Source organism: Curcuma longa, chromosome 20 (genome assembly GCF_044706935.1).
Source record: "Curcuma longa cultivar G26 ecotype Majalengka, Jawa Barat chromosome 20, ITB_CL_G26_1.1, whole genome shotgun sequence".
Classification (NCBI taxonomy): Eukaryota; Viridiplantae; Streptophyta; class Magnoliopsida; order Zingiberales; family Zingiberaceae; genus Curcuma; species Curcuma longa.
In genome coordinates this window covers 12,604,469-12,629,657 of record NC_133880.1, presented here as the reverse complement: position 1 = coordinate 12,629,657, position 25,189 = coordinate 12,604,469, and the positions used below count along the sequence as shown (strand labels likewise).

Below are 25,189 nucleotides of genomic sequence, written 5' to 3'. Positions count from 1 at the left end.
TATCCCTCCATCTATACCTATAATTTGTACAAGCTGATTTCAAGAAAATGAGGCATGCTAGAAAGTGGCTGTAGGAATGCTTTGCTTACACTTAGTTCCACATGGATGCATGAGAAATTAGAGATTTTGATGAAAAAGATGTAAAATATGAAGAAAAAAAATTCAAGATGAATATGTGTTTGTCTTTTAGCTACCACATTCACGAAGAAAATATCCAAATAATTAGATAATTCTCTACCTAGTAAAAAAAGTAATTTTCCATGCAAAAATATTAGACATGCCACTACCTACAAGCATACGCCATGTAAGGTCTACGAGAAGACAAAGCGATAGATTAAACGTCATACAAACGAAGCTTGAAGTTGTATCAAATCAATAATGAGCATGTCTCATTGAAGCTATTAAATAGATATGAAACAAGGGCATGGGACTAAACAACTAATAAGTCAAAAGAAAACATGGCTTTCTCAAGTACAGAGCACATCATTAAAAGTTGTTTGGTAGTTGACATCCTCATTGTGAACAGAAAAAGATCATTATTTTAAGATTCAGTTTTTAAACACGTTGACCAGGAAGCAAAATAAAATGGAGGCTCTACCAATTATAAAACTCCAAAAAATGGATTCGCTATGGCAGAGTTCAGCTCAGATCCAGCCGTGTTCAGGACAGCCATGTCAACTTTATCACGAGGTAGAAACAAAAACTCACCATCCTGCAGCTTTTCAAATCCACATAGCTCAAGGAAATCTATGCCCCCATGCAGACTTCCAACTCTGTCCTGTTCCACGGAGAGGAAACAATTCTCAGTTTCTCCACAGAAAAATTGCAAAATAACATAGTTTATGCTTACTTGAAAAGTAGGATTGTTTAATCGTATCTTCCGAAACTTCTCTTCATCAGGATTCTTTGCTATATTGCCCACATAAGTAAGAAGTGTTTGGAAAGATCTTTTAACTCTAGCATCCTCATCCTATGAAATTACACGACAGAGAAATGAGGGAATCATATGGCAACGGATGCCATAAAAACTGTTGAATTTATAAGCAGCCAACAGCATTATCTTCTTTCAATAAACACAATGATCAAAGTTTCAAGAAGTCACCTTATGATGTTGCTTGAGAGCCCGTAAACAATCTCTCATATATTCAGCCTTAGTAGCAGGTTTGACAGGTAATGAGCTCTGGATTGTACAGAAAAAAGGCACTGATATATCAAATTCTTGACTACAGTAAATATGACAAACGTATTAATTTCGTTAAATGGTAAAGATAATTTATTTGAACATACCTTCTTTTCCTCAACTTGAGCTGTACTGGGTTTTGCAGTCTCAGGGTTTTCAGGCGGCAATCCAAGTTTCCGTCTCCTTTCTGCCTGCATTTGAAAATCCATACCAGCTTTGTCATAAAGCTAGTTTTTGATGCCAGTAGCAAGAAAACGAATCATGATATCATACAACAATGTGGTTCCAAGCTCATCTACATCCCCATATCAAATATTGAAACCCACCTCTTAAATCTAATTATGTGATTGCAATTATTGTCAACAGTAATGTCAAATTCTTTTATAACCAGAACAGAACTTATTGTTGACAGATCAACTGTAGTAGATTAGCTTCATCCATAATGTTACTTTCTTCTGTTCTGAATGCAATTTTCAGGATTTAAACTGAGCCAAGGCCTGATTCAAAATAATAAATGTTGCCACTGGTACACCTGCATACTGATATGCATGGAGAGTACACTGGTTACTGAAGAAGCTATACAAATGCAAGCATTAGAGAATGGCCGGTTTCAATCTGTAGTTTTCTGTCTTACTAGGTTACAAGTTAAAGGCAACCATACAGGATATATTTAAAATGTCTTAGCTCCTTATTAACGAACAATCACTTGAGTTTCATTACCATTGATAATCACACTGCAAAAATGAAAGAACCAAAGACAAAAGAAAAGAAAAAAAAGAAAGAAACACATCAATCGAACAAAATATATACAAGAGAAATCAGAAATTAATATAACTAGTTGCTGTATCGCTCTAGTTTTAAGTATTACTAGAATGATAAAATCTCACTGGTATGAAAAGTAATTGATTCATGACGGTTTCAAATATTTCATACTTCATAAAACTAAGATAATAAGCTAGGAATCTTAATTCAAACAACAGAAGAATCAGCTCAATTGTTTTAGAACATTAAAACTCCCAAAGAGATTATAAATAAATGGCATGATTTACACCCAAAGAAACATGAAAAAATAAACTAATATCAAGGAAGAGTATGATAAGGCTTTGAAGACCTTATCCTCCTCTAATTTCTGACGGATCTTTTCTCTTGCTCTTTTCTCTTCCTCTTTCTCAGCCTTGCGTAATGCCAGAATTCTGTAATCAAAGTTTGGAGTTTACCAGGAAGTGCATGACATACTGACATTTCTAATGCTTCCATTATAGAAACACTGGAAAACCAACTTAAATAAATGAACCTTTTCCTATCATTTTCTTCTTCAATCCGTTTGGCTTCTAAGAGCTCTTTACCAATGCGTATCCTTTCCTGCAGAAAGAGCAAATATTACTGGTTAACCTGAAAGTAACATTTGTAGTTGAATTATATACACAAAATGCATCTTAATAACACACTGAAAACGGCAAGTTTCATTAGTAATTAATAATTAAATATAGACTACTGGAGACACAAAGTAAAGCTAATATAACTCAATCTGATGAGCTAAGAGACAAATCAACTTGTTATTTTCAACCATTGGTCAAAAATGACTCCAAATTTCACCTACAGTTCAAGTTAATAATGGTGTGCACCTTGAACTTATCAATCTGTTTCATTGTCACAGTTTAACACTTATAACTCCAAATTTCAGATAACAACTAAAACATCATTCCTGTTTTGACAGAATGCAAGATCCTAAAGTTGCTTTTTCCATCTCCCATGCCATCTTTTTTGAAATTTCTCCATTTTTAAGATTTGGGACACTAATTCTCAACATCTTGCTCAAATGTAATTATTGACCCATTAATTTTCTAGAACAACCATCACCCCAAAATACCTAAACCCAAGTTAAACTCCTTTCTTAGCTAACAAAATGTTGAAACCCGAATTTTTCACTCATCTAAGCTTATAAACCCCATTCATTAGATCACAACACTACAAGTGAGACTAAACAAGATGTCACGTATGTTGGTGCAAAGAGTACTAATTTGTCCCTAGAGTTTCGATGTTAATAAACCTAGGTCTGGTCTGTTTGATTAAAGGTCTGGTCAAGGATTAATCCAAACAGGACCTAATGTTTGAATGTGAGTAAAGTCTAATCAAGTCAAGATTGACCAAAAGACTAGCAAGAAGTCCTAGTCGGTTAAACCAGACAAGAAGTCCTAATTGAGGCTAGGCAAGAAAAGTCCTAATTGGAGGCTAGGCAAGAAAAGTCCTAACTGGAGGCTAGGCAAAGGAAGTCCTAATCTGGAAGATTGGGTAAGGAAGACCTGGTTTGGAGGACTGGGCAAGGAAGTCATGATCTGAAGGATTGGGCAAGAAAGTCCTGACTGGATGTTGGACAAGGAAAAATTCAAACAGGTCAAGGATGACCAGATGTTTGACAGGTGAGAAGTCTATCTATGGAAATGACTAGTCCTAATTGGAGATTATGTGAGGACAAGTCCAAACAAGATGTTTGGCAGATGAGAAGTTTACCTATGAAAGTGACTATCCTAATTAGAAGTTATATACGGGTAAGCCAGTAGGTTAGACTTACAGAATAAAGCTTAGGTAAGCCTAGTAGGTCAGACGAATTACAAATAGGCTTAGGTTGTTTGTTTATTTATATGTTGATCTTGCAGGGACCAAGAGTTGAAAGCAAGATTGAGAAAGCATAAGAGAAGCAAACAGAAACAGCCAAACCAAACTCGGGGTCAACTCAAATCAAACTCGAGTTGGTTGGATTCGGGCACCCGGATGTTACTCCAAGCGCCTGGACAGTCCAGGAGCCCTTGGATGGTCCAGGCAGCCGGATCATGTGGAATTGGCCCCAATAAAGACTGACAGAACCGGATCGGATCAGATCGATTCCAAACGACTAGAAATGTCTTTATATGGCCTATACGACCAGCACTAAGGTATCACTACTACTCTCACACGTTTTCATCCTGCAGCACTGCTGAAAGCGAACGAAGCCAAGATCGTGCGACTGGGGAAACTCCAGGAAGAGTGCGCTGTGCTCAGGACTTCTGGATCGGCCACTATACGAACATTTGGTTAATCTTTCTTAAGTCTTACTTTTGTATTTCATTGTTATCAATTTTGACTGTAAGACAGACACTTTATTATGCATAGGCCTTGGACGTATTAACCTTGAGGAGTTAGAAACCAAGTAAAATTCGCATGTCCCTGTCTCTTTATCTAATTCTGCTGCTAGTCTCTGTAATAGAATGAACGAACGATGAGCATTATTCACCTCCTCTAGCGTGCACATCGGTCCTACAATTGGTATCAAAGCAGGCCTGCTCTCGATAGGACTAACCACCACAGGAGCAAGAAAGCAAAGATGGAGGGGGAGAAAGGTAAAATTTTTAATATTCGTTTCAAAATTTTATATAATATGTTTTAAGTGCAGGAAAAGATAACACTATAAAAATCAGTGTCCTACTTGTAAGACTCGAATGGCACCACCATCGGTAAAGGAGCAACCGATGCCAGGAGCCTAGAGGAACAAAAAGCACATCACATGCTTCAAGTGCCAGAAACGCAGACACTAATTTAAAAAATTTAAATTTAGATTTTATCAATAATGAAAATTTATCTAATTGGACTAATTTAAAATTATCCCATTTGACAAATTTAAATTTAATTAATTCAAATAATTTAACTAACATTAATAATTTAATTAATTCCAAAATTTTAATTAATCAAGAAGAAATAATGAAAAATTGGACCAATTCTGTAAATTCAATCAAGATAATGACAAATTGGATAATTTAAATTTAATTAATTTAATAAATCTGAAAATTAATAATAATTCAACCAACAACAACAACAACCAAGCCTTATCCCACTAAGTGGGGTCGGCTATATGGATCCTTTTACGCCATTGAGCTCTATCTCCTATTATATCATCATTTATATTTAAATAAATTTTATCTTGTTTTATTGTTGCTAACCAAGTCTTTTTTGGTCTACCTCGTCCTCGTTTGATATGCGTATTTGTCATAGTTTCACACCGCATAACTGGAGCATTTATCGGTCGTCTAAGTACATGTCCGTACCACCTTAAACGTGTCTCACGGAGTTTTTCCTCAATAGATGCAACTCCAACTTTCTCTCTAATGCTCTCATTTCTTATTCTGTCCATCTTCGTATATCCACACATCCATCTTAACATCCTCATCTCCGCAACTCTCATCTTTTGCTCATGTGCTCGAGTCATAGCCCAACATTCAGCGTCATATAACATGGCAGGTCTAACTGCCGTTTTATAGAACTTTCCTTTAAGTTTTAGAGGCACTTTACGATCACATAAAACACCTGATGCTCTCCTCCACTTCAACCATCCTGTTTGTATTCTATGTAAGACATCTCTCTCAATCCCTCCATCGGCTTGCAAAAATGATCCTAAATATTTAAAACTCTCAGTTCCAGACAACTCATCATCTCCTATTTTAATACTTGTCTCATTACATTCAATATTGCTAAACTTAAATTCCATATATTCTGTCTTTACTCTACTAAACCTAAAACCTTTCTCTTCTAGTGTTTTTCACCAAGATTCTAATTTAGCATTTACTCTCTCACGTGTCTCATCTACCAATACAATATCATCTGCAAACAACATGCACCATGGTACGGAATCTTAAATGTGTCCAGTAAGTTCATCCATGATTAGTGTAAAAAGATAAGGACTTAGAGTTGACCCTTGATGTAACCCTATCTTTATTGAAAATGCTTCAGTTAATCCGCCTGAAGTCTTCACTCTAGTCGTTACTTCCTCATACATATCCTTAATTAGGTCAATATATACTACGCTAACACCCCTCTTTTCTAGAATTCTCCATATAATTTCCCTTGGGACTCTATCATAAGCTTTTTCTAAATCAACAAATATCATATGTAGATCTTGCTTTTGCCCCCGATACTTTTCAACTAGTTGCCTGAGAAGATGTATAGCTTCTATTGTCGACCTACCAGGCATAAACCCAAATTGATTTTCGGTGACCATAGTCTCTTTCCTTAATCGTTTTTCTATTACTCTTTCCCAAAGTTTCATGGTATGACTCATTAATTTAATGCCCCTATAATTTGCACAATTTTGTACATCCCCTTATTCTTATATAAGGGAATTAAAGTACTTACTCTCCATTGATCTGACATTTTCTTTGTTTTCAATATCATGTTAAATAATTTTGTAAGTCATTCAATACCTTATTTCCCTAGGCACTTCCATACCTCTATCGGGATATCATCTGGTCCAACGGCTTTTTCATTTTTCATTCCGCTTAAAGCTTGTTCTACTTCTGAAATTTGAATTCAACGGTAAAAATTTAAATTTCTATACTCATTTGACCTGCTTAAATTACCTAAGTTAAGTTGATCACCTACACCTTCATTAAAAAGTTGATGAAAATACCTCTTCCACCGCTCTTTTATTTCTCCATCATTTACTAATATCCTATTGCATTCATCTTTAATACATCTTATTTGACTAATATCTTTTGTCTTCCTCTCTCTCACTTTAGCTATTTTATAAATGTCTTTTTCTCCTTCTTTTGTATTCAATTTTCGATATAACTGCTCAAAAGTTATATTTTTAGCTTCATTCACTGCTTTTTTAGCCTCTTTCTTAGCTAATATATATTTTTTTAAATTTTCTTCATTCTTGCAAATATATAATTTCTTATAAGCTATTCGTTTTTCCTTCACTTTTTCCTGTACTTTCTCATTCCACCACCAAGATTCTTTACTTGATGGTACATGCCCCTTTGACTCGCCGAGTATACTCTTGGCTATTATTTTCAACTTTGATACCATTTTATCCCATGTCGTAGTAGGGTCACCGTATACTTCACCTAATACTTGTCCTTCTACCTTCTCCTTAAATATGTTTTGTTTCTCATCCTTCAACTTCCACCACTTAATTCTAGGAGTAGTGGATATTTTCTTTTTATGAATATTATGCTTAAGACGTATATCCAATACTACTAACCTATGTTGGGTAGTTAAACTTTCTCCAGGAATGACCTTACAATCTTTACAAATCTTTCTATCCCTCTTCCTAACCATAAGAATGTCAATTTGCGATTTATTATTCCCGCTTTTAAATGTGATCAAGTGTTCTTCTCTTTTCTTAAAAAACGTATTAGCTAGTATAAGATCATATGCTATCGCAAAATCCAGTATAGTTTTACCTTCCTCATTTCTTGTTCCAAACCCATAATCCCCATGCACCCTCTCATATTCCTCATTTTTCACTCCAACATGTCCATTTAGATCACCTCCTATTAAAATCATTTCATTTGATGGAATATTTTGTAATACTTCATCTAGGTCATCCCAAAACCTTGATTTGGTATTTTCATCTAATCCTGCTTGAGGTGCATATACACTAATTACATTTATAGTGTCTTTCTCCACTACTATTTTGAGAGCTATAATTCTATCTCCCTTTCTATTTACTCCTACAACTTCATCCTTTAACGAACTATCTACAATAACACCAACTCCATTTCTTGTTTTACTCTTCCCTGTGTACCATAACTTATAACCCGAGTTCTCTATCAACTTTGCCTTTTCGCCTACCCATTTTGTCTCTTGTACACACAAAATACTAATTCTTCTCCTAATCATCGTATCTACTACCTCCATTGTTTTACCAGTAAGGGTTCCTATATTCCATGTTCCAAATCTTAGACTATTAATTTTCCTATAATTTTTATTCTTACCTAACCTATGGTGTGAGAACTTTTGCTCATTTAACACTACACCCAAGTTCTCATGGAGATGTAGCGGTTCTTGCCGAGACGTTACAGTCGGACCCTGCAACGCGTTCCTTCCGGGGAACATCCTAGCATTAACACAATAGAATAATAATTCAATCAAACAAGATAAAATTAATAATTATCAAGATAAATTGAATAATTTAATTTTAATAAATAACTCAGAATTAAATAATCAAGATAATTCTAATAATGAGAAAAATTCAAAATCCATCAAGAAAAATATTAAAATTAATAATTTAACCATAAAAAATTTAAAATTAAATCTTAAAAATTCTTGATGTGATTGTTGACTGAACACCTGCAAGGGATGCTTCAGATGGAGAATCAACAACAAATACACAAGTGGTGGGTGAATAGAGAGGGGGGCAAAGATGGGGTAGGAAAAGTAAGAAGTTCTAGTACTGTCTCAAATGAAGAATGTGTAGAGGAAAAGAAGTAGACTCGATAAAGATCACATCCTAAGGAATAAAGACAATGTATTTCAAGATAATAACAGTAACCATTTTAAAGGCAATCGTAACCTAAAATAATGCAATTGTAGTAAAATAGTATATATAGCTTCTTATAGAAATAAAATAGCCAAGGGAAATTGCCTGTGAAGAGAAATAATGCATACGTTTAATGACATAGCACTTATTGGTGGAATTATGTCATACGTGGACTCGATCATTAGAACAATCATAGTTGACATTCTAGTTGACTAAAGAGTTAACTCAGGCTTGATGACTCGCACATAAAATGTTTATATTCGGAATTAAGTCGATTGGGCAAAAGATTGAACATTTTGAGTTAGCGTGCATGGCAAACAATTAATTAATCCCTTGACAAACTTAGAAAGAAGAACATTAACCAATAATCAATTGAGGTTGCCATCAATCAATTCAAGTAGTTGTTGCCAAGGAGAACAGTCAATTAAGAGACTCATTGGTAGACTAAGGCTAATGTGGTCACAAAATTAATCAATTGAATGGTATCCAATCAATAGATCAACAATAGAATAGAAAAGTAAAGGACGAAGACAACTTGAAGGTTATATAAGAAGACCAGGGAGAGCCCCTGAAGACCGGTAAATTTGAGAAAATATTGTAATATTCTCTTAAGCTTTCTTGTATTACTTTTTTTTTATGAAAGATAAATATGTATTGATTACCAAAAAGGATGCACAATAGTCACTGGGCAACCTATTATATTTGACAAATTATCAGTCTGAGAAGATGTCTAAGATTTTGTATACATGTATCTATATTTTCTTCTAAGTGTGCTCTGCATCAATCCTTTCTCGCTTGCTCAAACAAGCTGAGGTTCCTAGCTTGCCATACAAGATGAAGCAAGGCTGACATTGCTAGATAGCAAGCTTTAACCAAAACATGAGTCCCTCAATAGTGTTGTTTGTAGACTTGAAACATCCTCCTACAGGTAGGCATCTCATGGTGCATTTGAAACCATCCTCTAACTCTCATCCAAAGAGTAACAACCACTGGACATTTAAAGAAGAGATGTTCATGTGTTTCCTGCTTAGACCATAGAATGCACATGTATTTTCCAGCACATACGATAATCTATCTCTAGTGGAGAGCCTCCCATGGGCAAGCATCCATACTGTAAATGCATAGCTCAGCTATAAGTATGGCTTCGACATCGTAGTCACCTAAGCCTTCCTTAAGCCTAGTTGTTTGAAGATGTCATAAGCTTTGGCTACTCCGATGTCATCAAAAAACCATCTAGCTAAACATTGGGTTACCTCTGATAGAGAGCTAACAAATGTCTGGATTTCATATCTGATCTGCATCAACTTCTTTATGAGTGAAGAGTTTGTGTTTAAGGCTTGACATGTTTGCTTGTGCCAAATAGGTGTGATGTACCCATCTAATCCAAAGCATGTCCTGCTTATCCTAGATGCGCCAAAGAACCTTGGATAGCAATGCCTTGTTCCAAGCTTTGAGATTCCTCAATCCACATCCATCTTCGTCCTTAGGCTTGCATATCTCATCCCAAAATATGTGTGGGTGTTTTGATGTCCACGTGAAGTTGCAGCAGACAGCATGGATTCTGTCTATAATAGCAGATGGCAATGGAAGGGCAACTAGCCAGAAGCATTCCATCCCTTAGAGGATATGAACTGCACCTTCCCTGTATAGGAGATGGTGTACTTAGGCCATGAGTTGATCCTTTGAATGAGAGAATCAACCAATGCACTGTAGTCAGATACTTAGAGTTTCTCAGTGGTTAGTGGAATGCCTAGATATCGGAACAGGAAATGGCCCTCTTGAAAACCAATCCAGTGAAGGCTACCCCTAATCTGTTCATCAATCTCTGCCATGTAGATGCTTGATTTCATACGATTGGTTTGGAGCCCAACCATGCTTGCAAATTGATCTAGGCAGGAAATCCCCCCCCCCCCCCCCCCCCGTCCTCATTAATATGAGCAAGAATTGTATTTGCAAGATAAGTACTATTCACTTACCCACCCACCTTTAGTCATCTGACCAATGCACCTCACAATCTAACAGCAATGAAAATAACATCACCCAAGTAAGAAAGGGGGCAAGTTAAGTCATTCGGCTATCGCACCTCACAATCCTAACAGAAGTGAAAAAAAATCACCCAAGAAAGAAAGGGATGTTAGTACCTCGAATGTTTGAGGGGGAGATTGCTTGTACCCCTAAGTGGTGTAGACCACAGTTTTAATGTTTAGTCAAATGAATTTAAGTTAGGCCTTGTTATTATGTTTGATATGTGTGTCTAAGTGTATAGGGACTTAAGAAAATACAGGACTACCCAATGACTCAAGGTTCGGTGGAGTACGGTGAAGGATGGTATGAAACACCCAAGGAACCGAAAGGATGAAGAATATCAAAGATAGTCCACCTTAAAGCAGAAGACGCAAGCGAGAGAAGGATGGCATGGGTAGGAAACCAACGAGTTCTGTGTATTCGAAGGACGAAAAGATTAGTGGAAGAATATACCAATGGAACGAAAAAGACACAGGGAGTGAGTTAGAGGGCTCGGTGCATCCGAAGAATGAGAAGCTAGAGAAGCTAGACGGAAAACTGTTCAAGGTAAGTCGCAGTGAACCAAGTTGAGTGAAATTGTAATTGGAACGAAAGATAAACTCAACTTTGGTGGACTCAACTGCAGTTAACTTAAGTTAGGAGTTTCGAGCTACCGAAAACATGGTTCAAGTCGATTGGAACTTCCGATTGATCGAAAAACACATCTAATCGACTAGAAGTTCCGATTGACCGAAAAACACGTCTAATCGACCAATGTATAGTAACTTCTCTTATCTATTTGAATAGGTTATTTATAGAGATCAAGCGACCTAAAAAGGTGTGCGGTCGATTGAAATGTCACGTGGAACTTGATCCAGCTTAGAGATTCAATTTGATCGAGAATCAAGTGATCGAAAAGAGATCTGATCAACTGGAAAGCTGACACATTAACAAAAGCAATAAAGACTACTTGTTCGTGGGTGAGGCCGAGAAGCTGAGTTAGCAATTTCCAATTAACTGGATAAGATTTTCCAGTCGATCGAACGTGTCACGTCAACATAGAGATGAGTTCAAAGTGGAGGCTATAAAATGAGGGTCAGAGGCTAAAGGTCAAGATATAACTCACAGAAATCTAAATTTCTACCTCCTCGTTTACTTTAGTGCTCTTTTAATCCTTTTATAATACTCAATTGTATAAAGGTTTCTCCACCTTCGACCATTTATCGAAGAGGAGAAAATTGATAGACAACGATTTGTGCATTGGCCTTGGACATAGCGACCAGGGGTTGTGAACCAAGTAAATCTCGATGTTATATTTGCATGCTTGTGCTTTGCTTTATTAATGTTTGTTTTCTCTAATGTGTGTATATTCTTGCTAAGTAATTAGCAAGAGAAAAAAAATGAGTTTATTGTAGGTTCACTATTCACCCCCTCCTCCTCTAGCAATCCCAACTCTAGCTTCCGCATATCATCACCATCTCACTTCAACACGTGGTATTAGAGCAAGACTACCTAGGACTAATCATCGACTAAACATCTAAATCAGGAGACCAAATAGCACACAAAGAGATGGCCGAATCCAACATTCAACCATCAAAATTTAAAGGAGACTTCATGCTTTGAAAGCACAAAATGGAGGTATTTTTTTAACCGACTTTGATATTATGATTTCTATAAAATATGATTTCGAGATGCCTAGGGACAATGATGGAGAAGAGGTTGAGGAACACAAATAGACTAAAAAGCTACAAGATTAAATACCATTTATTAAGTGTGTTATCAATGTAGGAAATAAACAGGATCGGTGTGTACAACACAAAAGAACTTTGGAAAAAACTCATTACACTTCATGAAGGTACCTCGGAGACAAAGTTGGCTAAACAAGATTTGCTAAGACATCTTAACAACCTACGATTAGGAAAAGAGGAATCAATGGCAAACCTTCACTCAAGACTCAAGTAATCTCGAAGAAATGATGACAAATCATTACATTCTATGGAGCTCAATTAATGCATTCCTCAGAATGATATCATGAGTGTCTAACATCGATTGCTTCTATATACCAAAAATCTTGAAGTATGTACACTAGATGAGTTTTTCACCATGATGGAATTACATGAATCTCAAGTTGCAAGGTTAGAAATCAAAGGAGAAGAGCACAAGAATGGGAGTATAGCACTAGCAACCTAAAAGGAGTTAGAATCAGACTTATCACTGGATGAAGACGAAGAGGCATGTTAATTTAAATTCTCAAAAATTAAATTGGATTTTACAAGAAAATTATATGCTAACAAGACTCAAAATTTCAAGATTTTTTGAATCTTATAAATTTTAAAATGAATTTTCTAAGATTAAGATGTCATGATTTCGAAAACCTGTTTTAACTTCAAAATTACGAAGTTAATGAACTTACTTTAAAATTTTGAAAACTCATCCATGATCATTGAACCCCCATTTTTGATGTTGTCAAAGGGGGAAAAAGAATGGGAAAGAAATGAAAAGAAATGGAGAAATAGAGAAAAGATCAATAACCCTAATCAAATCTAAGGGGAGAATGGATGCAAGGGAGCCTAGGATTAGGTCAATTATTTTTATCTACATTTTCCATATTTAAATTGTTATTTTTACCCTAACTTAAACTATTTTTTACAAACATTAAAAAGAGAGATTTTAGTACCATGAATGTTTGAAGGAGAGAGATTATTTATACCCCAAGTAGTGTGGACCACAATTTTGATGTTTTGTTAAATGAGTTTAAGTTAGGTCTTGGTGTTGTGTTTGATATGTGTATCTGAGTACAATGAAGGGTGGAATGGGACACTCGAGGGACCAAAAGCACGAGGAATATCAGAGATAGCCCAACTTGGACCAAATAATGCGAGCAAGCGAGAAAGATGGCACAAGAAGGGAGCCAACAGAATCAATGCATCCAAGGGACGAAACACTTAACGAAAGAGTATATCAGTGGAGCGAAAAGGACGGAGGGAGAGTGAGTCAAAGGGTCAATGCATCTGAGAGAAAAGAAGCCAAGAGGAAAACTGCTCAAGGTAAGCTATAGAGAACCGAGTTGAGTAAAATTGTAATTGGGACAAAGGATAGACTCAATGTATGTGGAATTTGGTTGCAGTAACCTGAGTCAAGAGTTCTAGGCGATCGAAAACATGGTTTTGATCGATTGGAACTTGTGATCGATCAAAAAACACATCTAGTAGGGGATCAGGCAAACGGGAAAAGGCCAGGTCGACTGAAAAGCCACGTGGAACGTCATCCAACTTAGAGATTTAATTTAACTGAATCAAACAATCGGAAAAGGATTCAGTCGATCGAAAAGTATCATGTCAGTAGAAGAGATAGAGACAACCTATTCATAGGTGAGGCCAAGAAGCTGAGTCAGTAGTTTTCGATCGCCCGAATAAGATTTTCTAGTCGACCAAACGTGCCATGTTAACACAGAGATGAGCTCAAGGTGGAGACTATAAAATGAGGATAAAAGGCTCAACATTAAGATACAACACACAAAAATAAGCTTTAAATTTCTACCTCCTCATTACTTTAGTGCTCTCTTAATCGAAGAGGAGAAAATTTATGGGCAGCACTCTGTGTATAAGCCTTGAATGTAGCAACCTGAGGGTTGTAAATAAGTAAATCTTGGTGTTGTCTTGGTATGCTTGTGAGTTGTTTTATTAATGTTTATTTTCTCTAATATGTGTGTCCTTGCTAAGTAATTAACAAAAAGAAAAAGAAAAAAGATTTTATTGCAAGTTTGCTATTTACCCCTCCCCCTCTAACGATCCCAACTCTAGCTTCCACATATCATCACCATCTCACTCCAACAAGGGAGACATACATGTATAGGAGTAAAGTCCATGCACTCTCAAACAAGGTTGGAAATTTTGATCCAATCTTTAACTAAAATAATAAAGTTTTGATATAGTGTAATGTACTACCAATATGCTTTCAAGATATATTGTAATTATGATCATTTAGAGTAAATCGATAATGTTATTGGTTCAACAATAATTGATCAGATTTTAGATTTTTACTAAATTAATTAATACAATCAATTATATTAACCTAATCTATTTTAAGGACTAATTGAATGATTAATAAAGCCTTATTTTGACTATGTCAATTAATTAGATTAACTAGATCAAATCTAATTTTGTTTGATTATAATAATAATAGATACTTTATAATCAAATTTATAATCAAATAAAAGTTGATTTAAAACATAATTTATAATCAAATTTAATCTAATCTAATACATAATTAAATTTAAATTAATTAATATATAAATTATTTAATACTTAATTAAATCTAATTGCAAAAATAATTGTGAGTATAGACATAGTTTATAAGAGATAAAAATTTTGTAAATAATAAATAAGATAGATTATATAATGATATAATTATATAAAAAATAATTTTGAAACATATAAAGGTATAAATTATATAAGGAACTCATAATTACATAAATTAGTAACTTGTAATTATATAATTACTGATTTAAATTAATTGTTGCATATATTAATTTATATTAATTGTTACATAAATCAAATCTGTTTATAAATTTAATTTTAAAGATATATTACGTATAAGATATAATTTATGTAAGATGTACTTTATAATTAATAGATAAATTAATTTGAATTAGTTATTAAATTAATCTATATGTATAAGTTTTATATAAGCTATAATTATATTGCTTAATTTACATAAGTTATATATACGAAATAATTATATAAGTTATAATTTAATATAAGATCTACATTATAATTATATGAGATATAATTATACAGCATATAATGTATATATTTTAATAATACACGATTCATGTAACTTATATTATATAATATATAATTCATACATTGAATATCTTGTATAAGAAATAGTTTATGTTACATTACTAATGTTTAAGAGATCCATCCATAACTCCCGATCCTTTTTGCCTTCGCTGCACAAAATCAAGACGCACCTAGTGGCACAAGGGTCGACTTCCCTCCTCACTCCCTCTAAGCATCGAAACAAAAATTTTCATCACCTAATGTCCTCTTTGATCCCACCTACTTTCTTTGCTGAGTAGATATCTATTTTGCCTTATGTTGCTTCCTCATCTGTTGCTTGATCGCTTATTGGTATGTCCCCAATACGTCAATTTTTAGCCTCACCTCCCCTTCTGCTCCCTATGTCATCCATGTGTTTGACAACAGGAATTGGAGGGTCATGGGATTGAATCTTGTCGATGACTCCAGTCTCCAAGTGTGCTGGCACAAGATGGCATTGGTATCATATGGAAGGCACAAAGTATATTATTTGTGATGACAAGTCTCATGTGCCAAATTTTATTTGGAACGATTGTGTCATCAGGCATGCCACAAGAAATCAAAAACTTAAGGTAGAGCTAACTTGACTTGGACCAAAACATTCAAATGAACTAAAGCAAAGTGCAAAAACACCATTTATGACCATTGCTATAGAAAGGAACCATAGTGTATTTGCCTAACTATAATTCGCATTCAAGAACTTAAATGTTAAATACTAAATCTTATCTATAATTTTTTAATCTTAAAAAAAAATTCTAAAATTTTAAAACAATAAAATAAATTAGACCACCATCAAAATAGAATATGGCCATCAAATTGAAGTCAAATTGGGTTTAGATCAAACTCGTCAAATAAGCCTGGTGATTAGGATTATGTGGATTTAAACTAGAGTAGATTTGGATTTGTTTTGGCTAATTTATGGACGAACTAAATTTTAAATAAGAAGAAACCAATTGAGTCGCATTGGAACGAATTAGAGAATTTTTAAAGAGTTAGAGATAATTGTTTAACTCGCCTATTTTTTCTCTTGCATTATTTCCCCCACCTAGACCCTCACTCAAAAGCCAACTCTCCTCAAACACTATCAACACTCAATATCTTCTGCTCACCATCCCTTCTCTTCCTCCCCTTTTTTAATGTCTCTCTTGGTTTTCCTATGTCGTAGTAACACTACTAGTTACCGTTGAGCTAAGGGAGAGGGCCATCAACCCTCCTCTCTCCCTCTCTCATTGTTTCTCTTTCTTGTCACTGCCACTCGTCGTCGGTGTTAGTAATAATCCTAGAACCAATTATGTAATGATTGACTAGGGACTTGTGTATTATATTCTATTATTAATAAAGTCAAGATTTTTAGTTATTATATTTATTTTATATTTGTGTCAAATAACTAAGTATAATAATGTCCTTGGGTAGCTAGTTCTAATCTACATCATATTGATTGTTTGAGACGATAGTGAGATGATATAGAGAACATTACTCTTAATCATTCTTAGTCAAGCATTAATATTCAAAGACGATATTAATACGTTGAGATTAGCATGTAGGTTAACTGGATGACTTGATCTCACAGTCATGGATATGGGATATCAAATTAACACATGAGTATACATTAAAGAATGTATACTGAATTGACCCGCCATTAGAAAGTTTCAAGGATCGTTATATGAGTGTCATAAACTTTCTCATGTGACTATTGGGATGAATAGTCCTTAGACCTGAAGTCATTACGATTCCTTACATAAGGAGTTATATACTTTGGTATCGTCAAACGTCACCCATAACAAAGTGAACTATAAAGGTGATCACTGGGTATGTAACAAATTATGCGGAGGGATGTAAGTGATGTAGATGGGGTCTATCCTTCCAATATGACGGAAGTAATATCTTGAGACCTCTTAATAGAGTAGGACCACGAAATGCATGGTCATGCTCAAATAAGTCGATATGAGATATTGAGCTCATTTGCTTGATTGAGTCTACTTAAAGTTCAAGAAACACAAAGATTGATAAGAGGATGACATAGTCTATGCCTCATTGATCAATCTAGATATCGAGGATAGAAAGACATGGTCATACATTATCATAGTCACGAAAGTTATGTCGTCTCTCGATATTCTTGTCACTTGAGTAGCAATGATGCATTGCTAGATCTCACTCATTGCTTATGTTTCTAAAATGGATTTTAGAGACATTGCCAACATTATGAGAACCTATTGGATCAGACACAAATAACATTCTATTTTGAAGATGAGTTCATTTTAGTTTGAGTACAGGAACAATAAAGTTCATTGAATGGTCGAGACTTGAGTTAGACTTAAGTTGATTGAATTTGAGTTAGACTCAAATTAAACCAAGTTGATGAATAAAGTTTGATTCATCATGCATAATTAATGTAGATTAATCATGCATTGAATAAAATAAAGTTAAATTCATTATACATGATTAATAAGGATTAATCATGCATTGATGAGGGAATACCAAAAGCCTAAAAACCTTTGATATTCATAACTTGAGTATAAAAGAGTTTTTTCTTCTAAAAATTTAGTTGGATGTTCAGCTTCTTGCCCTCTCTTCTTCTTGGCCGAAACTTACACCAAAGGATTGCTAGCACAATCAAAACTTTCTCCAAAAGTGAGTGTTCATATGGATACGCATAGAGGCATGGACACTTGAACGTGCAAGAGATCCGACAAATTTTGGACAAGTGGGATAAGTGAAGGGCACGCTCCAAAGGTATACCCTATTAGATAGGATTTTGTAGATCTAAACTTGTATGAGTTTGCTTTCGCATGGATCGCTAATTTGTTATTTATCACATAGAATTCCCTACAGTGGTATCAAAGCCACTTGCGAAAGATCATGCAAAATTTTTTTCATATGTGATATAGGAGTAGGACATGTTGTTAAGAGTTGCTTGATTGTATGAGTATTTTGTCTATATACAAAACTTTGTGTTGATTAAACTAAAAGGATATAACATCTTCATGTTGACAGATGTGCAAACGTTTGTCTAATGACAGTGTGCTATAGTCCGATTATATTTGACAAAAGTTTGTAACCTATAGTGAGTGTTCTGTTGATGAAGTTGCGTCGTTCTGTTGAGAACGGATTCTAATAAATTTTTCACGATTTGTTGTGAACAGATTGTGTGATTTTTGTCAAAAGTTGATGAAATTTGTAGCGGGACCGCCGTGAGGTTTCTGCTCGAGTAATTTTTTGCAAACATAACAATATTGATGTCTTAGATTTATTTGTTATGTGTTGGTTGCCATGGTACATGGTTATGACCCTTAACCCCGATATGATTGTGGTTGTATGTGCATGTTATAATTCATAATACGGCTTGCGTATCGTGCCTTTCTCTTTATTTTTCTAGTCGTAAAATAGATTTAAACTTGAATATAACTCGAGTATTCTTATTTTATCATATACAAAATAAGGAGTGGAAAGTCCATTGGAGGATTAAGTTACAAGAAGGTTGTCGACAACACATACTAACCAAAGGAAACACTTGGAGAAGATGTTATCCCTAGGTTGGTCATTCGATCTTCTCATTGGCTTGAGAGGATCCTAGAATATGAGACATAATCATGTCACATTTAAGCTTATATGTTGATATATACTATGTGTGTATGTGATGCATGTTAGATAATAATTTTAAGTATGTGATGCATGTTGATATATATGTATGTGTATATGATGCATGTTGATATATACTATGTGTGTGTGTCCATCGAATTTTGAGTGAGACTTAACTAAGTTATCTCAATTAGATTGAGGAGAACTTAGAGACATATCCTAAAAGTTAGAAAGGTTGGATAAGAGAACAATTATATTAAATCTTGGGCGATTAGCCAAAACTAACTCAAGATGATATGTAATGTGGATCATGACCCTTTGTTTCCAAGAGTTGCATAAGATGTAATTGGTAAAATATTATCTATCTAACAATACTAAGTCTTGAGTGATTAGCCAAAGCTAACTCAAGGTGAGATATGATGTGGATCTTATCCCATATGAATTTGTAACTATTAGGTTAGAAGCTAATAGTGTTGGCAAAATGCATTTGCCTACATCCATGACTAGCCACTACCAAAGCTCTATGATTCAGTGGGAGCATCATTTAATTAAAAGTCTAATTAAATAATTTAGATATGATATTTATTTCTGCATTTTACTGTTGTAGATCACCATGTCATCTACAAGGTCAAATACTCTCTCTGCGATCTGTCCTTGAGAAAGACAAGTTCAACGGAGCTAATTTCTTGGACTAGTACAGAAATTTAAGGATCGTCCTCAAACAAGAACAAAAATTTTACGTCCTAGAACAACCTTTTCCTGAAGCACCCACCACTACCGCCACTCATGCGGAGAAAGATGCTTACAAGAAGCATCAAGATGATGCATTGGATGTATCATGCCTAATGTTTGCCACCATGAACTCTAAGTTTCAGAAGCAACATGAGAACATGGATGCACATCATATGGTTGAGCACCTAAAACAACTAAATCAAGGGTAAGCTAGGCGCGAGCGGTTTGAAGTGTCTAAGGCCATATTTACATGCAAGATGCAAGAAGGAATTCCTGTAGGAACTCACGTACTCAAGATGATTGGGTATATCGAGAACCTTGAAAGATTAGGATTTCCACTGGGTCAAAAATTGACCACTAACCTTATCCTGCAATCATTGCCGGAAGAGTATAATCAATTTGTCATGAACTATAATATGAATGAAATTGCAAGCCTCTACCTAAGATGCTCAGCATGTTGAGAAATGTTGAATCCAATCTCAAGAAGACCAAAACTAGTAACGTACTAATAGTAAAAACAACAAAAGCAAATGGAAGCTCAAAGACAAGGGTAAGACCCAAGCTAAAGGCAAGGTCAACTCTACTACATCGAAGACCAAAGGTGGGTGTTTAAGGAATGGAAATACTTCCACTGCGGTGAGACCGGACATTGAAAATGGAACTGTAAACTCTACCTTGAGGAAGTAAAGAAGAAAAGAAGTGAGACTTTTGTCTCAGGTATATATGTTAAAGAAGTCAATCTATCTATTTCTTCTTCATGGGTATTTGATACCATTTGTGCATCACACATTTGTACCAATGTGCACGACATCAGAACTAGAGCATTAACAAAGGATGAAATGAACTTACGAGTGGAAAATGACGCAAAAGTCGCTGCTATAGCTATAGGAACATATTCCCTATCTTTGCCCACAGGGTTTGTCTTAGAACTAGAGAAGTGTTATTATGTACCTGCATTAACAAAGAACATAATCTCTGTATCTTGTTTAAACAAGAAAGATTTTTAGTTTATCATAAAGGATAAATGTTATTCTATAATGTTAAATAATATGTTCTATTTTAATCACTCACTTATGAATAGACTCAATGTTCTAGACTTAGATAATCCAATTTATAACATAAATGTCAAAAGGTTCAAATCAAATGATTTGAACTAAACATATCTTTCACATTGCCGCCTGGGTCACATAAATGAGAGTCGCATATCCCAGATCTATAAAGATGGATTACTGGACTCATTTGATTTTGAATCATATGAGACATGCGAATCTTGTCTTCTAGGCAAGATGACCAAGACTCCATTTAGTGGACATGTCGAAAGAGCGACGGACTTGTTAGGACTCATACATACTGATGTATGTGACCCTTTCGATGTCGCTACTAGAGAAAGCTATCAGTACTTCATCACTTTTATTGATGATGTCAATAAATACGGCTATGAATCAAAGGGATACTACTTTTACAATCTCACATAAGGCAAAGTGTTTGTCGTAAGAAATGGCATTTTCTAGAAAGAGAGTTCATTTCTAAAAAAACAAGTGGGAGTAAAATCCATCTTGAAGAAGTTCAAGATGCAGATAACACTGAGATCTCGATGGAAATTGAATAGGCACCACAAAGTATTATAGATGATGAGATTGTTGCACAAGAAGATGTGGAGCAACAAACTGTTCAAGTAGACCAACCTCTTCGCAGGTCTGATAGGATACGTCATTAGCCTAAGAAATATTCATTTCTCTTATCTGACCATGATGACGTTATGCTTATTGAGTTGAACGAGCTTACATTCTATCAAGAAGCTATAATGAGCTCAGATTCTGAGAAATGACTAGAGGTCATGAGGTTCAAAATGGAATCCATGTACACTAATCAAGTATAGACTTTGATTGATCCACTTAAAGGGGTCAAACCCATTGAGTGTAAGTGGGTCTTTAAAAGAAAGGCTGGCATGAATGGTCTTATGCATATCTATAAAGGGTGATTGATAGCTAAAGATTTCAAACAGATTCATAGTATTAACTATGATGAAACTTTTTTACCAGTTATGATGCTTAAGTCTATTCGGATGATATTTGCTAGTGCAGCTTATCATGATTATGAAATCTGGCAGATGGATGTCAAAACTACGTTTCTGAATGGAAATCTACTCAAAGATATGTACATGACACAATCTGAGGATTTTGTAGATGCAAAGCATGCTGGAAAGGTATGCAAGCTGCAAAGGTCCATCTATGTGTTGAAACAAACTTCTCGAAGCTGGAATCTTCGATTTAATGATGCAATCAAAACGTTTGGTTTCATCAAGAATGAAGAATCTTGTGTCTACAAGAGGGTTAGTTGGAGCACAGTTATATTTCTAATCTTGTATGTAAATGACATACTCCTCATTGAAAATGATATCCCTTTACTACAGTATGTGAAGACGTAGCTAGGGAATTGTTTCTTAATGAAAAACTTAGATGAAGCATCCTATATTCTAGTCATCAAGATCTATAGAGATAGATCTAAGAGATTGTTTGGCTTAAGTTAGAGTACATACATCGACAAATTGCTTAATCGTTTTGCTTTGTAGAATTCCAAAAAGGAATTCCTACCAATGTCACATGGTGTGTCTCTCGAAGACTCAATATCCCTTTTCTAATGAGGAAAAAGACCGCATGGATCAAATCTCTTATGCATCTGCTATAGGGTCTATCATGTACATCATGCTTTGTACTCACCCTGATATCTTGTATGATTTAAGCATGACGAGCAGATACTAGTCAGATCCAGGTGAAAGTTATTAGACAGCGGTCAAGAATATTCTTAAGTACTTACAAAAAACAAAAGAATATTTCTTGATATTTGAAGGCGATGAGGAGCTAGCTGTAAAGGTTACAGTGATGCAAGCTTCCAAACCGACAGGGATGATTTCATATCACAATCAAGGTATGTATTTTGTCTTAATGGTAGCGCTGTGAGCTGAAACAGTTCGAAGTAGGATACAGTCGCAGATTCTACAACAGAAGTCGAGTATATTACTATGTCTGATGCAACAAAGGAGGTTGTTTGGATTCACTGAAGTTGGGATGATTCCTAACATAGTAGACCCTATAGACCTCTATTGTGACAACAATTGAGCTATTGCACAGGCTAAGGAACCTAGCTCTCATCAACGGACTAAACTCATACTACGGCGCTTCCATCTCATTCGAGTGATCATCGATAGAGGAGATGCAGAATACCGACGGATGCTAACATCGTAGATCCTTTAACCAAGACTTTGGCATAAAGAAAGCATGATGGTCATACTAGGTCACTGGATATTAGATATTACAATGATTGGCATTAATGCAAGTGAAAGATTGTTAGTAATAGCCCTAGAGTCAATTATGTGATGATTGACTAGGGACTTTTGAATTATATTCTATTATTAATAAATGTAAGATTTTTAGTTATTATACTTACTTTATGTTTGTGTCAAATAACTAAGTATAATAATGTCCTTGAGTAGCTAGTTCTAATATACATCATATCGATTGTTTGAGTCGATAGTGAGATGATGTAAAAAACACTACTCTTAATCATTTCTAGTCAAGCATTAATATTCAGGGACGATATTAATACGTTGAGACTAGCATGTAGGTCAACTGGATGACTTGATCTCACAAATCATAGATATGGAATATTGAGTTGATACATAGGTATACATTAAAGAATGTATACTGAATTGACCCGCCATGTAAACTTTCTCATGTGACAATTAGTATAAATAGTCCTTAGAAATGAAGTCACTACGGTTCCCTACATAAGGAGTTATGTACTTTGATGTCGTTAAACGTCACCCGTAACAAGGTGAATTATAAAGGCGATCACTAAGTATGTAATAAATTATACAGAGGGATATGTGATGTAAATGGAATTTATCCCTCCAATATGACGGGAGTAATATCTTGAGGTCTCTTGATAAAGTAGGACCACGAAATGCATGGTCATGCTCAAATAAGTCAATATAAGATATTGAGCTCATTTACTTGAGTGAGTCTACTTGGGGATCAAGAAACACAAAGATTGATAAGAGGATGACACAGTCTATACCTCATTAATCAATCTAAATATCGAAGATATAAAGACACGGTCATACATTATCATAGTCACGAAGGTTATGTCGTATCTCGACATTCTTGTCATTTGGGTAGCACTGATATATTATTAGATGTCACTCATTGCTTATGTTTCTAAAATGAATTTTAGAGACATTGTCAACGTTACGATAACCTATTGGGTCACACACAAATAACATTTTATTTTGGATATTGATTCATTTTAATTTGAGTAAAGCAACAATTAAGCTCATTGGATGGCCGAGACTTGAGTTAGACTCAAGTTGGTTAAATTTGAATTAGATTCAAATTAAACCAAGTTGATGAATAAAATTTGATTCATCATGTATGATTAATGTGGATTAATCATGCATTGAAGAAAATAAAGTTAAATTCATCATGCATGATTAATAAGGATTAATCATGCATTGATGAGGGAATACCAAAAACCTAAAAACCTTTGATATTCATGGCTTGAGTATAAAAGGGGGTTTTCTTCCAAAAATTTAATTGGATGTTCATCTTCTTGCCCTCTCTTCTTCTTGGCCGAAACTTACAACAAAGGGTTGCTAGCACAATCAAAATTTTCTCCAAAAGTGAGTGTTCGTGTGGATACGCATAGACGCACAGACACGAATGTGCAAGAAATCCGATAAACTTTGGACGAGCAAGATAAGCGAAGGGCACGCTCCAAAGGTATACTCTATTAGATAGGATTTTGTAGATCTAAACTTGTATAAGTTTGCTTTCACATGGGTCGCTAATTTGTTGTTTATCGCATAGGATTCCCTGCAGTTAGAGCAAAAGAGAAGCCATAATTGGTTATTTTTGTTCAGGCGCAAAGGACTGTTGACCTTTCTTGTTTTTATGAGTCTCAAGGTATCCTTTAACAAGATGATTATTCATACATCGGTAAGCTAAAGGTAAAATTGTATGGTTGATATTGAAAAATGATTGATTACAATATGTCAATTAGGTTCGATTGGCTTAGCATTTCATATCTATGAAACATACATCTTGCTTTGTCGATTAAGGGAAAAGGTAAATATTTTATTTTATTATTTCTATTTTATATTGGAATGCCTAGTTTAGAATGAAAAATAAATAATTGTTCAATAGTAGTATGAATCTCCTTTAAGATTGTATGGTTGATATTAGAAAATGATTGATTATGATATGTCAATTAGGTTCAATTGGCTTAGCATTTCATATCGATGAAACATGCATCTTGTTTTGTGGATCGAGGGAAAAGGTAAGGGGGCGTTTAGTTTGAAATTTATTTTTCTATTTTCTATTTTTTATTTTCTATTTCTGTTTTTCTATTTTTTGATCTAATTTTTAGAAAATAAAAAATACGTTTAGTATGATATACTGTTTTCTATTTTCTAGAAAATAAAATTTAAAAATGTGTTTGGTTTATTAATATAAAAAATTATAAATAAAATAATTTTTTTAATAAAAATACCATCTCATCATGGAAAAAAAAATCATACAA

The 25,189-nt window shown here is 34.7% G+C and overlaps 1 protein-coding gene across 1 annotated transcript in view; it reads right to left on the bottom strand.

Annotated features, from left to right (window-relative positions):
* Positions 1-425: 425 nt before the first annotated feature.
* LOC141813359 (uncharacterized) overlaps positions 426-25,189 on the bottom strand; it is a 63,152-nt gene continuing 38,388 nt past the window's right edge. The window contains exons 7-12 of the mRNA XM_074701313.1: positions 2,475-2,542; positions 2,292-2,373; positions 1,288-1,371; positions 1,103-1,180; positions 851-970; positions 426-778 (exon numbers count right to left, since the gene is read on the bottom strand). Coding sequence (XP_074557414.1) covers positions 602-778; positions 851-970; positions 1,103-1,180; positions 1,288-1,371; positions 2,292-2,373; positions 2,475-2,542 — 609 coding nt within the window. The 3' untranslated portion in view covers positions 426-601. The remainder of the gene's footprint in view (positions 779-850; positions 971-1,102; positions 1,181-1,287; positions 1,372-2,291; positions 2,374-2,474; positions 2,543-25,189) is intronic.